General features: G+C 42.9%; 1 protein-coding gene across 4 annotated transcripts in view; it reads left to right on the forward strand.

Annotated features, from left to right (window-relative positions):
* The window catches only part of ARHGAP25 (Rho GTPase activating protein 25), an 86,654-nt gene that overhangs the window by 37,033 nt on the left and 36,851 nt on the right, over positions 1 to 12,770 (forward strand). For all 4 annotated transcript variants that reach the window (XM_029937505.1, XM_029937507.1, XM_029937509.1 and 1 more), the window contains 2 exons: positions 2,529 to 2,728; positions 12,386 to 12,473. In XM_029937505.1, the coding sequence (XP_029793365.1) occupies positions 2,529 to 2,728; positions 12,386 to 12,473 (288 nt within the window). The remainder of the gene's footprint in view (positions 1 to 2,528; positions 2,729 to 12,385; positions 12,474 to 12,770) is intronic.

Below are 12,770 nucleotides of genomic sequence, written 5' to 3' on the forward strand. Positions count from 1 at the left end.
TGAATTTGCTGGAATGCCTTACTCTTCCATTTTTTAAAAAATGGTGTGTGTGAACCATTCTTTTCATTTCTGCCTACAGTCTACCCTCTTTCTAGGACAGATAGGAGTCTTTGCAAGTAATGGTCTCTGACCTAGTGAGACAGAGCTGTATACAGTTCTTCAAATTCCTTCCTTCCATTGTATTCCTGCCAAGACCCTCCTATCATTCCTTTAGATCATTTACGCAGACTTAGAGTACGTGACTAGCTTCAAAGTGGCTGTCCTTTGAGTTACAGGTGGAGGATCATGAAGACAGTAGTTAACTGAGGAGCATGATCTAAGATAAAATTCTTTTTTAAAATGTTTATTTATTTTGAGAGAGAAAAAGAACATGAGTAGGTCAGGGGCTGAAAGAGAGAGGGAGACAGAATCCCAAGCAGGCTCTACCCTGTCATCACAGAGTCCAATGCAGGGCTCCACCTCACTAACCGTAAGATTATGACCTGGGCTGAAATCAAGAGTTGAATGCTTAACCGACTGAGCCACTCAGGTACCGCTAAGATAAAACTCTTAACTGGGGTGCTAAGACACACTAATACAAAGCAAACCCTTGGCAAGTATGCTGCCAAATTGTCATCAAAATGTCAAATTACTTTTTACTACAACTGAGTTTATGCACTGTTAAGATGATGTCTGTCTAACAAGAGGAGGAATCAAGTATACCTTGTCCTCTGGTGTACCACATGGTATGATCTCTCCAGTCCCTGGTGGGAGGGGAGTTGTCACTACAAGTCACAATGTATGTGACAGGAACATAGGCTCCTTGTGGGATCAAGGAACCCAGTCCCCTTCAGACAGCAATTCAGGGCTGAAGGGAAAAAGCACGTCATTAGGGGGATGCCTCTGAATACAATTATATAAAATTCTGATATTTGGAAGTATGCCATAAGAATAAAAAAAAGTTTGAAAACCACAGGCCTAGAAGGAGATAGAAAGGAATCAAAAGCAATAGGAAAAGTAGTCAATTCAATGCATTAAAGATAGGAATGAAGGAAGAGAAGAAGCTGATTATATAGCAACATTTTGAAATGCAGAGGGAAGTTTAGGAAGCTGTCAGAGATGATCTCCAACCTTGTAGTAGGAAGTACCATCACTTGTTAATAAAACTAACAAGTGACTTCAGCTTACCTTGGACCAGGTACTGTCCAAGTTATATATTTTTATATATGTTAGCTTGTTTAATCTCTACAATAATTCCATAGAACTATTATCCTGTTAACACGAGAGGAAACTGAGGCTCAGAGAAGTTGTATAATGTACTCAAGGGTCTAAGAGCCAGGAAAGGAAGAGCTGGTCTCCTACCAGGCTGGTAAAATGGGTAAGACTGAAATTGGCTGTGTTCAGTTACGTCAAGAAGGTTTCGCAGACCCGCAAATCCTGAAGAAAGGGGCTGCAAGACAGAGACTTCTTCCAGCAAGGACAGAAGTGCAGGCACTGGGACTGGCAGCACGTGGCTGGGAGGGCACTCTGATGTGGCGGAACTCTGTGGAAGGGCACTGCAGAGCTGGCAGGGAAAGAAGGGAGGTGGGGCTCAGAGGACATGTCCAGCAGAACCACAGGCCTGCTGACGGATTGCTGGGGAGGGAAATAAAGGAGACAGTTATCTGCCTGGGAGTTACCGGGGAGACAAGCTGCGGACCCATGAATCTGATCCAGTGACAGCAGAGTTCTGATGTGAAAACAAAAGCCAATTGCGTGACACCGAGGGTTGAGGGTCTGAATTCAAATTCCCCCTCTGCGTTCTTCTGGCAGATTCATTTTCCTTTCCAGTGCTTGTGTGTCGTCAGCGCATGGAAGGGCCCATCTGACTGATCCCGTGGTAGGAAGGCAGCTACAGTGAGGCCCCTGGTCGAGCATAAAGGGCTGTAAACACTCTGAGAGGGCAGGGGACAGAGCGACACTGGGCAGGAGCATTCAAGGAGGTGCCAGCTTCCTGCACATTAGGGGCGTGGACTGGGCAGGGGGTTCAGGGTCTGCTGGGGCGGGAAGCTGCTGGATGACGAGGTCCCAGCGGGCGCGCCAGCTCCTGCCCTGGGGACAGTGCCCGGCCAGCTTCCGGCTGCCTCGGCAGCTGCGTGGGAGTCCCCGAACCGTCCGAACGGGCACTGTTTTCTCTCTTGTCAGATACCGACTCCCACGCAGGAAAAAGGAAGCACCTTCTGTCAGATGCTGCGGCCACTTCCTCTTCAGAAGGCTCCAGCCAGCCTTTCTCTTTGCAGAATGACGGGGCCGGCCTCGGGCTCCGGACTGCGTACGCATCGGGCCTCCGGCTGTCACCGGCTTCCCAGTCCCTGGCCAGCCTGCACCCGGAGCAGGCCCCTCGGCTGCCTCTCGGGGGCTCGGGGCTTCGTCCCCCCTGCTAGCCTGGCCCCGTGAGCCGGGTCTGGCTAGGAGGGCCCCCTGGGGCTTCCTCTTGTGGCCTCGGCGCCCACTCTCTGCAAGCAGCTTCATGTCCCTCAGCCAGTCTGCCTGTCTGTTCCTCTCCATAGCTCGGTCCAGGAGCGTGATGACCGGCGAGCAGATGGCTGCTCTCCACCAACCATCTGCCCCCAACCCGCTGGAGAGGCCCATCAAGATGGGCTGGCTGAAAAAGCAGAGGTCCATCGTGAAGAACTGGCAGCAGAGATACTTTGTGCTGAGGGCGCAGCAGCTCTACTACTACAAGGACGAAGAGGACGTGAAGCCCCAGGTACCAGCCAGGCTATTGGTCCCCGTTGGCAGGGCTCCCCTGTGTGTGCGCCCAGGTGGGGGAGGCACCCGCAGGCCTTCTCCCTAGGACTAGACCTTCATCCATCCGAGAGGTGTTCCCTCTCTCTTTTTCACACTTTTTAGGCACCTAAACTGAGTCGCAGAGATGATAGGTGACATGGACATGGTGGTGACGCGGTGTATGACGGCTCAGAGACAATGGATTTGTGTTCAGGCAAATTGGTTTGTTCGATAGACTGCTATTTATTGAACATCAGTTATGTGCCAGACATTGCTCTGGATACTTGAAATTAACCAGTGAGTAAAATAGATAAAAGTCTCTGCATGTAGAAAATGGAAGATAAGGGGAAAGACAGAAAGTAATAAATAAGGAGAGTATGTGGTTTGTTTAGAAATGACTAGTTCCATGAAGTAATTAAAAAAAAATAGAATGGGTTAAGGGGGAGCAACCATTTGGGGGATGGGGTACAATTTTACAAACGGTGGTCAGTATGGCTGAGGAAAAGAGGCAGTTAGCCCGGCGGGTCTCTGGGGAAAGAGGACTTCAGGCTGAGAGGAAAGTCGATGCAAAGGCCCAGAGGTGGAGCATGTCTGCTGTGCATTGGGAATAGCAAGGAGGTCAACGTGGAGGCAGCAGAACTAGGGAAGGAGATGGCTTTAGAGAGGGGCAGGTGGACTTGAGGGTCACAGTACAGATAGCAAAGAAGGCCACTGCACTGAGGGCTATGGAGAAGCACTCCAGGGTTCCTAGCAGAAAGGGGGCATTCTCTGGCTTATGCTATAAAAAGATGGCCCTGGCTATGGTGTTCAAAATAGAGTCAAGGCCAGAGGCAGGAGACATGATGGTAATCTAGGTGAGAGGTTGTGTCAATTAGAATGTCAGTGGGAGCTGTGGGCTAGAGGAAGATGATCAGGTTCCGGGTATACTTGGAAAGTACAGCAAACAGAATTTCCAGATGGAATGGATTGGGCCAAAGAGGACTTTGGTACTAAATCTTGGAACTAGTGATTCTTCATGGACATTGTGGTGCATGAAAACGAAAGAAGGGTGCCGTTAACAATTACCCTGGGACCCCAGGTGTAAACTGCATGTCTCGGAGCAATGAGGATGACTGGCCACCCCATCTAGAGCTCTAGTCTGGAGAAGTGGAAGATTGGGGTTGGCCAGAAGGAGCTTGTTAAGGAAGAGAGACTCTAAAACCTTCTGGATTCAGAAAAAAAGCCCCAAGAAGGGTAAGAACAATTGAAGGTGGATGACAGGGTATGTAAAGAAACGAGACAGTCATTTTGGAACAGGACAGTTCTCTTTAAGAATAAGCTTGGGATCTGTGACACGTCAGCAGCACCTGGATAAGCAGAGTTGAGGGCTGTGGATGTCTGTCACAGCAACAGCTAGAGAAGGGCCAGAGACCCCACCACAGACTGGGTTCTTGCTCAGTGTCCTGTGCCTGGTAGCCAGACTTCCTTTTACTTTATGAACAACCCAGACCTTATCAGAGCCAAGCAATTACAGGCAAAGATGGTGGTGACTGGTGCATGAGTAGCTGATGTAGTAAGTCTTCCCCTGTGCAGACTGAGGGAGGTGGCACTAGTGCATTAGCCTTCCCAAATCAGCAGAAAGGACAGCTCAGTGGGGTTTATTTCCATGAGGTGTAGATGGTGAGAGGTACCATATGTCCAGGCTTGTGTTCTTTTCCTGGCCATGTAGTTATTTCATTCTTCTGGGCCCTTCATTCTTCTTTTGTAAAACGCTACAATCTTACCTGGCCTGCACTTATCACAGTCTCAAAATGATAAGAAGCATGTGTAAAAACTGTTTTGTTACAACATAAACTGATGTCAAGGGTTAAATAAATTATTGGACATCCTAGCTTCTCTCCTTTACTGCTGAAGGAGGGAACTCAGAATCCTCTCAGGATTAAACTAGCCTAGGATAATTAGGTAAAGCTTCTTCTAGGATGCCAACTATGTTTTTTTTTCCCTAAATGAAATCTATTAATATAATACATCAGATCAATAGGTCAAGATCAATATGTCAAATAAGGAAAAACTACACAACCCCTGAGTTGTGGCTGCAAGAAGCATTTGACAAACTCCATTACTCATTTCAGATATAAAAAATTTTAAAAAGCTTTTAGGGGTAAAAAGATAATGTATTAGAAAGAAGATTTTACTTTATATAGATATGTATATTTTGATCACAAAAGCTATATGTGTGCATGGTAGAAAATTTAGAAGATGCAGATAGCACAAAGCAGAAAATGAAAATTATCCCATTGGCAAGAAATAGCCACCTAAATCCTCACTTCTTCCAGCTCTTCCTATATATAGACATTTAGAAACTCACATATTCTAAATACAAATTAGTATAATAATATTTTTTAATTTAAAAATTAACAATAAATTTTGAGTTAATATTAGATATTCTTTTACAGTGTACTTAAAATTTTTTAAATATTTTATTTATTTTTGAGAGAGAGAAAGAGAGACAGGATGAGCAGGGGAGAGTCAGAGAGAGAGGGAAACACAGATCCAAAGACAGACTTTAGCTCCGAGCTAGCAGTCAGCACAGAGCCTGACGTGGGGCTCAAACCCAAGAACCATGAGATCATGACCTAAGCTGAAGTTGGATGCTCAACTGGCTGAGCCACCCAAGCACCCCTTTTACAGTGTAATTCTTAATGGTGGCAGAATAGTCTACTGTATGGGCATTCTATAATTTATTTGGGCTGATGTTTTTATATTATTATTACAAATAAGAGTTAAGTGGATGTCCTTATAGGCTTTTTATATATCCATAATTATTTCATTAAGGTAAAGGAAAATCTATTAAAAGTAAAGTACTTTTGGGGCGTCTGGGTGGTTCAGTCAGTTAAGTGGCCAGCTCTTAGTTTCAGCTCAGGTCATGATCTCACGGTTCATGGGTTCGAGCCCCTGTGTTGCGTTCTGTGCTGACAGTGTGAAGCCTGTTTGGGAGTCTCTCTCTCTCCCTCTCTCTCTCAGCCCCTCCCCTGCTTGCACTCTCTGTCTCTCTCTCAAAATAAATAAGCTAAAAAAAAGTTTAAAAATAGACCACTTTAAAAAATATTTTTATTATTTATTTTTGAAACAGAGACAGAGAGTGAAGGGGGAGGAACAGAGAGAGAGGAAGACACAGAATTCGAAGAAGGCTCTGGGCCTGAGTTGTTAGCCCAGAGCCTGACACGGAGCTCAAACCCATGACCTGAGCTGAAGTCAGATGCTTAACCAACGGAGACACCCAGGTGCCCCCCAAAAAACAAAATACTTTTTAATGCTATCATTTAATGTTGTTTTGAGATTCATAGACATTGCAAACATCTAGAAATGACATACAAGTTACAGACATTAGCTAAATTCTTAGGAAAAAGTAAAGGTATATTTCTATGCTATGTTTCACACCATTCATGATTCTGGATGGACTAAAGACTTAAGTGTAAAAAAAAAAAAGAGTTCATAAAAGTCCTAGAAGAAAATTCAGTTATCTGCATAATCTTTGGAAGGTGGGTGTTTTTTAAGCATAGCATAAGAACAAAGACAGCACACGGGAAACACTAATTTAATTGCATAACTAAAAATGTCTGTATCTTAAAAACCAACATCATAAAGTGAAAATACAAGTAACAAGAAAGAAAATATTATATATATGAATATGGTAAACAAATATTCTTAATATTCAAAGTATTCTTTCAAATCTATTTTTAAAATTCCAAATTGCTCAATAAAAAAATGAGCAAATGACACAAATGGACAATTTACCAAAGAAATATAAAAATCAATACATGTATATAAAAGAGTTCAGTGTCAGTAATAATTAAAGACATGCAATGTAATCTAACAAGACATCACTATTCCCTTAACAAATTAGCAAAGCCTTTCTGGAAATCTTAGTGTTGGTGAGGACCGGGAACAGGAATTATAATGCACAGCTGATAAAATGAAAATCTGTATAACCTTTCTGGAGAGTAATACTTGCCTTTTTAAAAATGCAAACTCTTCAGTGCATCTGGGTGGGTCAGTCTTAAGCATCCAACTCTTGGTTTCGAATCAGGTCCTCATCTCATGTCATGAGTTAGTGGACTCAAGCCCTGTATGGGGCTCTGTGCTGATAGCTTGGGGTTTTCTCTCTCTCTCTCTCTCTCTCTCTCTCTCTCTCTCTCTCTCTCTTTTTTTCTCTCTCTCTCTCAAAATAAATAAATAAATTTGCAAAATCTTCAACCTTCCATTTCTAATTCTAGGAATTTAACCAAAGTGTTTGCTTAAGACTGCTGTAGAGAATTAAAAATCCCTGTGCAGAGTTTTACCACGGTATTGCTTATAATAATGATGTTGAAAACAATGCCCAGTAGTAGGGGCTAAGTTATATCAAGAAACTTTTATACATCTATACAATAGAATATAATTTTTCTGTTAATGTCCTAAATTAATACTTCTTGAAATGGAAACATATGCATAATATTGCTTTGAAAACAAAACCCAAAAAGGCCAGTTTACAACAGGGGATGATGTATGTACTAATCCAATTGTTGAGGGAAAAAATAATGAATCTGTATGAATGGAAAAAGGCTGGGAAAGAAATACACAGAGCTGTTAATGGTGGTTCTCTTTGAGTACTGGAGTTTCACACAATTCTTAAGTTCCCTCTTTTTTGTCCATTTTCTAATTTTTCTGTAACTTAGGTATAAATTTGTTATAAATTTATTTATTTTTGTTAAACATTTTTAATCTTTATTTATTTTTGAGAGAGACAGACAGACAGAGCATAAGTGGGAGAGGAGCAGAGAGCGAGGAAGACACAGAATCAGAAGTAGGCCCAGGCTCTGAGGTGTCAGCACAGAGCCCTATGTGGGGCTCAAACATGAACCATAGGATCATGATCTAAGCAAAAGTCAGTGTCGGATGTTTAACCAACTGAGTCACCCAGACACTCCTAAATTAGTTATAAATTTAAAAAGAATGCATACATATTCTATCTCTTTAAAAAATCTCAAACAGAAACCCCAGTAATCTTGGAGCAATCAGATGAAAAAGGTTCTTATGTACATTGATGATATGCATATAAGTTGGAAACTTTCTAGAAAGCTCTTTGGCCAGATTTTTAAGAGCCAAAACAAAATATCATATGCTTGCATCAAGTCAGTTTGGTTTTAGGAAGGGATCCAAAAGAAATAAGATACATGCAGTGTATCATCTGTTTAAATTTTTTTTAATGTTTTTTATTTATTTTTTTGAGAGACAGAGAGAGACAGTGTGAGCAGGGGAGGGTCAGAGAGAGAGGGAGGCACAGAATCTGAAGCAGGCTCCAGGCTCTGAGCTAGCTGTCAGCACAGAGCCTGATGCCGGGCTAGAACCCATGAACCGTGACATCATGACCTGAGCCGAAGCCGGACACCCAACCGACTGAGTCACCCAGACGCCCTGTATCATCTGTTTATAATGAGAAACTTTGAACGTAATGTTCAATAAAGGAGAATGACTACATAAATTATGGAACCTATATGATAGACTCTTGTGCATACTCCCTGGGAAGCTTGCGACTCGACAGAAGGCAGTAGATGTGCATTTTCTTCCCCTGAAGTCTCAGCAAGGCCTGTCCGGCTTTAATAGCATAATGCTCTGTAAGTCTAAACTTATCTTGATAGAACTTGTTCCAAAAGGTTCTTTGTTGGGGAAATTTGTTTAAAACAGAACCTCAGCAAACTACCCTCAAGTCCCTACTACAATGATGGTTCTAGACAGTCCTCACTTAGTTGTCCCCTTCTGTCACCTCCGGCTTTCTGGGATGTTACCACAGGTGGCTGTCAGTGGTGGGAAAGGGTTTCACAAAAGGCTTTCTGGTGGTGAGCTGATCTTGTTGCAGAATTAGCCGATTTCCGTGGTGTAAATACCTCATCATGGCTGATTCAAGCTGCCACCATAGCATCACTGAACACAGAGTTGAGAAGAGACGTGCAAAGCACAATGTTTTAGAGTACCTTTGCCGCACAGATGGAATAGACGTAAATAACCACACGGACAGAACTAACAGTAAAATCTAGTAAATACTTAGGAAGTGATGAATTCTGGGTATTACTTTTTTATAATATAAAATATTTCATTGTAAGCTTATATAATTTAACTTTTGATAACAGCTGTGGTTAACGGCTGGCTCACCCTGTTCTTGAGAATGTGAGAGTTTGTTCATGTGAGCCATTGTAAGTGGGTTCCAGCACACCACTGCCGACTGTCCGCTGTGCTTCCTTGCTGTAGGACTTGGGGCCTCCAGCATATGTGCCCTCCTCCTTCCATCTCGGTACAGAGTCCACCCCCGTCGACTTGCTGTGCGGGTGAAAGTGACAACTTGGTACATTCCCTGCCTGGGGCCAATCCCCCCGCCTATCAGTGTCCCCATCACCACTACTGTCTCTGTTACTGCTTCCCACTCTCCTCTCTTCATTTATGATGTTCAGGGCTGTTGTACTCAAGATAAGAAGGAGCTAGGGGTGTCTGGGTGGCTCAGTCGGTTGAGCATCTGACTTCAGCTCGGGTCATGATCTCACGGCTTGTGGGTTGGAGCCCTGCTTCCGGTTCTGTGCTGACAGCTCAGAGCCTGGAGCCTGCTTCAGATTCTGTGTCTTTCTCCCTCTCTCTAACCCTCCCCTGTTTGTATTCCATCTCTCTCTCTCTCTCTCTCTCTCTCTCAAAAATAAACAATAAACATTAAGAAAAATTTTTTTAATGAGGAAGAACTTACAGTTTGTCATTTATGTCTTGGTGGGAATAAATTTAACTGATGGCTACTTCTTCCAGCAAGTAAGTGGGACTTGTAAGTAAAGCCTTATTTGTCATTCTGAAATTCCACTGACTGGGATTTGAATCATAACTTTCTTTTTTTTATTTTTTATTTTTATGTTTTTTATATATTTCTGAGAGACAGAGAGAGACACCGTGAGTAGGGGAAGGTTAGAGAGGGAGGGAGATACAGAATCTGAGCTAGGTGTCAGCACAGAGCCCGACACAGGGTTGAACCCACGAACCCTGAGATCATGACCTGAGCCGAAGCTGGACACTTAACCAACTGAGCCACCCAGGCGCCCCTGAATCATAACTTTCCTATTAACCACTTTGTGATCTTAAATCAGCTCAGTAACCTCTCTGACCCTTACTTCATCTCTCCAGTGGGGAAAATAACAGTCTGCCCTTCCCAGAGTTTTTATGAAGGTTTAATATGATAGTGTATCCAGGGCATTTAGCACAGAGCCTGGCACCTAGTAACTGCTCAGTAAATGGTACTAATATATTTTGAATTTTATTTTTACTGTTTTTAGATGAAAGTGATTTGGACATATCAAATAATAGTGTAGAGAGGTATTTAGGATAGGCAGACACCTCTGAAATGATACTTTCCTTTTCTTCTGGCAGTGCTCTCTCTTGTTTAAAAGTAATATGGCTTTTTATTCTGATGCCGTAATCATGCAAAGTAGGCCATCTGCACAATCTCAGGGTCATTTTTTTCCTGAGGCCATTGATATTATTGAAAGATGACGAGGATCATGTAGGTGGGAGCTATTTTTAAGTAATAAAATTAGAGAAATGTAGAAAAATGCAGAATTCCCTTTTATAGACAATTTTTCTTTTCCCTTTCCTCCTTCCCCCCTCTTCCTCCACCCCTTCCTCCACTTCTCTCTTCCTCTTCTTTCCTATTCCTCCTCCTCATCCTTTTCTTCTTGTTTTTCTTCTACTCTTTTTTTCATTCAGTCTTAGACATTTTTATTTCTAGACTCTCAAGAAGCATTTATTCTTTCAGGCTCCTGAGCTGATCTGAGAGTTTAAGACTCTTGCCCTTATACTGTCAAAAGTTCAGAAATAACAGAAGTAAAACCAGTGAATCACTATAGTAGTAATTAGTAAAAATGTTCTGTGCACACATCAAAAAGACAGTTTGCAAACTAGAAGCATTTAAACCAACACGTGGAATAATGTTCAGGGAGATACTGTTACAAAGTGGCTTTTTAAAAAAATATTTTTTATAGTTTATTTATTTTTAAGACAGTGAGAGACAGAGACTGAGCAGGGAGAGGCAGAGAGAGAGGGAGACACAGCGTCTGAAACAGGCTTCAGGCTCTGAGCTGTCAGCACAGAGCCTGACACGGGGCTCAAACCCACAAATTGTGAGATCATGACCTGAGCCGAAGTCAGATGCTTAACTGACGAAGCCACTCAGGGGTCCCATAAAGCAGCTTTTTAAGTGAGAAAGCAGTGACTGTTTATTTTTCATAGTGATTGCTTACAATATTAGAATTTCCTTAAATGATAGGGAATTGGCCAGTGATTACAAGTCAAGTTTTGCTTATGATTTCCAGAGGTATAAACAAGGAACAATCCAGGTCAGGTTTGTCTTACAAAGTAAGTGAAATTGAACTTTGTATGACTAAACTGGTTTTATTTGCTCATGGAATTTTCAAGACTGATCTGTTTGTTTTTGATTTTAAGAGATGCTCTGATGCCAATCCTCTCCATTCACACTCTGTTCCAAAGACATGTGTGTTTCCTCAGCTAGAATCAGACAAGCTGCTATCATGGCCAGTGAGATGTAAATTCTGACAAGCTAACCCTAGTACAAATAAGCTGTGTCCCTTTGTTAGTCACTTAGACTTCCAAAGCATTGGTTTCCTCATCTGCAAAGAAGGGCCAAGTTCTGCCTTGCTCCTGATATGAAACTGTTGTGGGAATCTAATGAGAAAGTGCATGTGACCGTGCCCTGTAAGTGGGAGAGCACTGAGCATACACATGGTGGAAGCGTCTTCTTTTTCTGACAATATATTCACACAGAAGAGGTCACATATCCTTCTGCACCTTCACTCTCTGCCATGGATGCATGATCTTCCTCCCCACTTCCAGGGGCCATTATTCTGATGGGTCCCCACCACTTCAGCTTTAACTCACTTCTGAGATGAATTACCATTTTGTCACTTACTAGCTCTGTGACATTGGAGCACATTTTATAGAGCCTTTCTGATTCCCAGTTTCCTCACTTGTAAATATATGTATAATGATACCTTGCTGGGAGGGTTGGTGGAAGGACTAAATGAATCATATATTCGAGGTACTTAGCAAAGGGGCAGACACTTGGAATGTGCTGCTCAGCAGTTCTTGCTGCTACTAAGTACCCTCGTCTTCTTGAATGGTTACCTATGGTTCAGTCCCCAGTGGGCTCTTTGGCCTCCAGGCAGGTAGAACGGTCCACCACACTACTTCTGCATACTATCTCTGTGAGGCATGCTAGTCTTTGCCATGCTTACAAAGATCAGATGTCTGGTTTGGCCAGGAAGTCAGGTGGTTGGAAAAGTACGAAGAAGCAAGTGTTGGTGATGGCATCCTTTCCCCTCATTCTTCTGTCAAGACCTTGTTCTCTTCTCTCTAGGCACCGAGCTTGCTCTCAGATAGCGGTCACTTAATTTGACAGAAGCCTGAATAGCAGAAGGGCCCCATTGAAAACTGGGATGCTAGCTTTTCATGCTCCTTTCCTCCTATCTCCCTCACCTATCCTGTCATTGTCCTGTCTGTCCTTCAACGTAATTTTAGTTTATAGGTGACCAAATTGCTGCTTATCTTAAAGAGCTAACTTTTGCTCTTTCAGGGTTGCATGTATTTACCAGGAAGTACAATCAAGGAGATCGCCACGAACCCAGAAGAAGCGGGGAAGTTTGTCTTTGAAGTCATTCCAGGTAGGCAACCAAAGTGGGGACAGAGGTACATTATGTTCCCATCTTACTTCTGAATCCTAGAAATCAAGGCTAAGTGTCAACCAGCTAACCAACCAAGCTAGTAAGAATGCATAGTAATTCTTTATGAAGTTAATGAACTTACACTATTTCATTAGCTTGCAGGCAAACTAAGTGGGCACGCACTTGGTTCAACTCTGTAAGCTTTTCATCAGTGCACATTTGCAGCCAGTGTTGCACGAGGCCCTGGGACACTGCTTGGAAAAGTACATCATCCCTGCTCAGTTCTGAAGGAGCTCA

The sequence above is a fragment of the Suricata suricatta genome, chromosome 4, assembly GCF_006229205.1.
Source record: "Suricata suricatta isolate VVHF042 chromosome 4, meerkat_22Aug2017_6uvM2_HiC, whole genome shotgun sequence".
NCBI lineage: Eukaryota > Metazoa > Chordata > Mammalia > Carnivora > Herpestidae > Suricata > Suricata suricatta.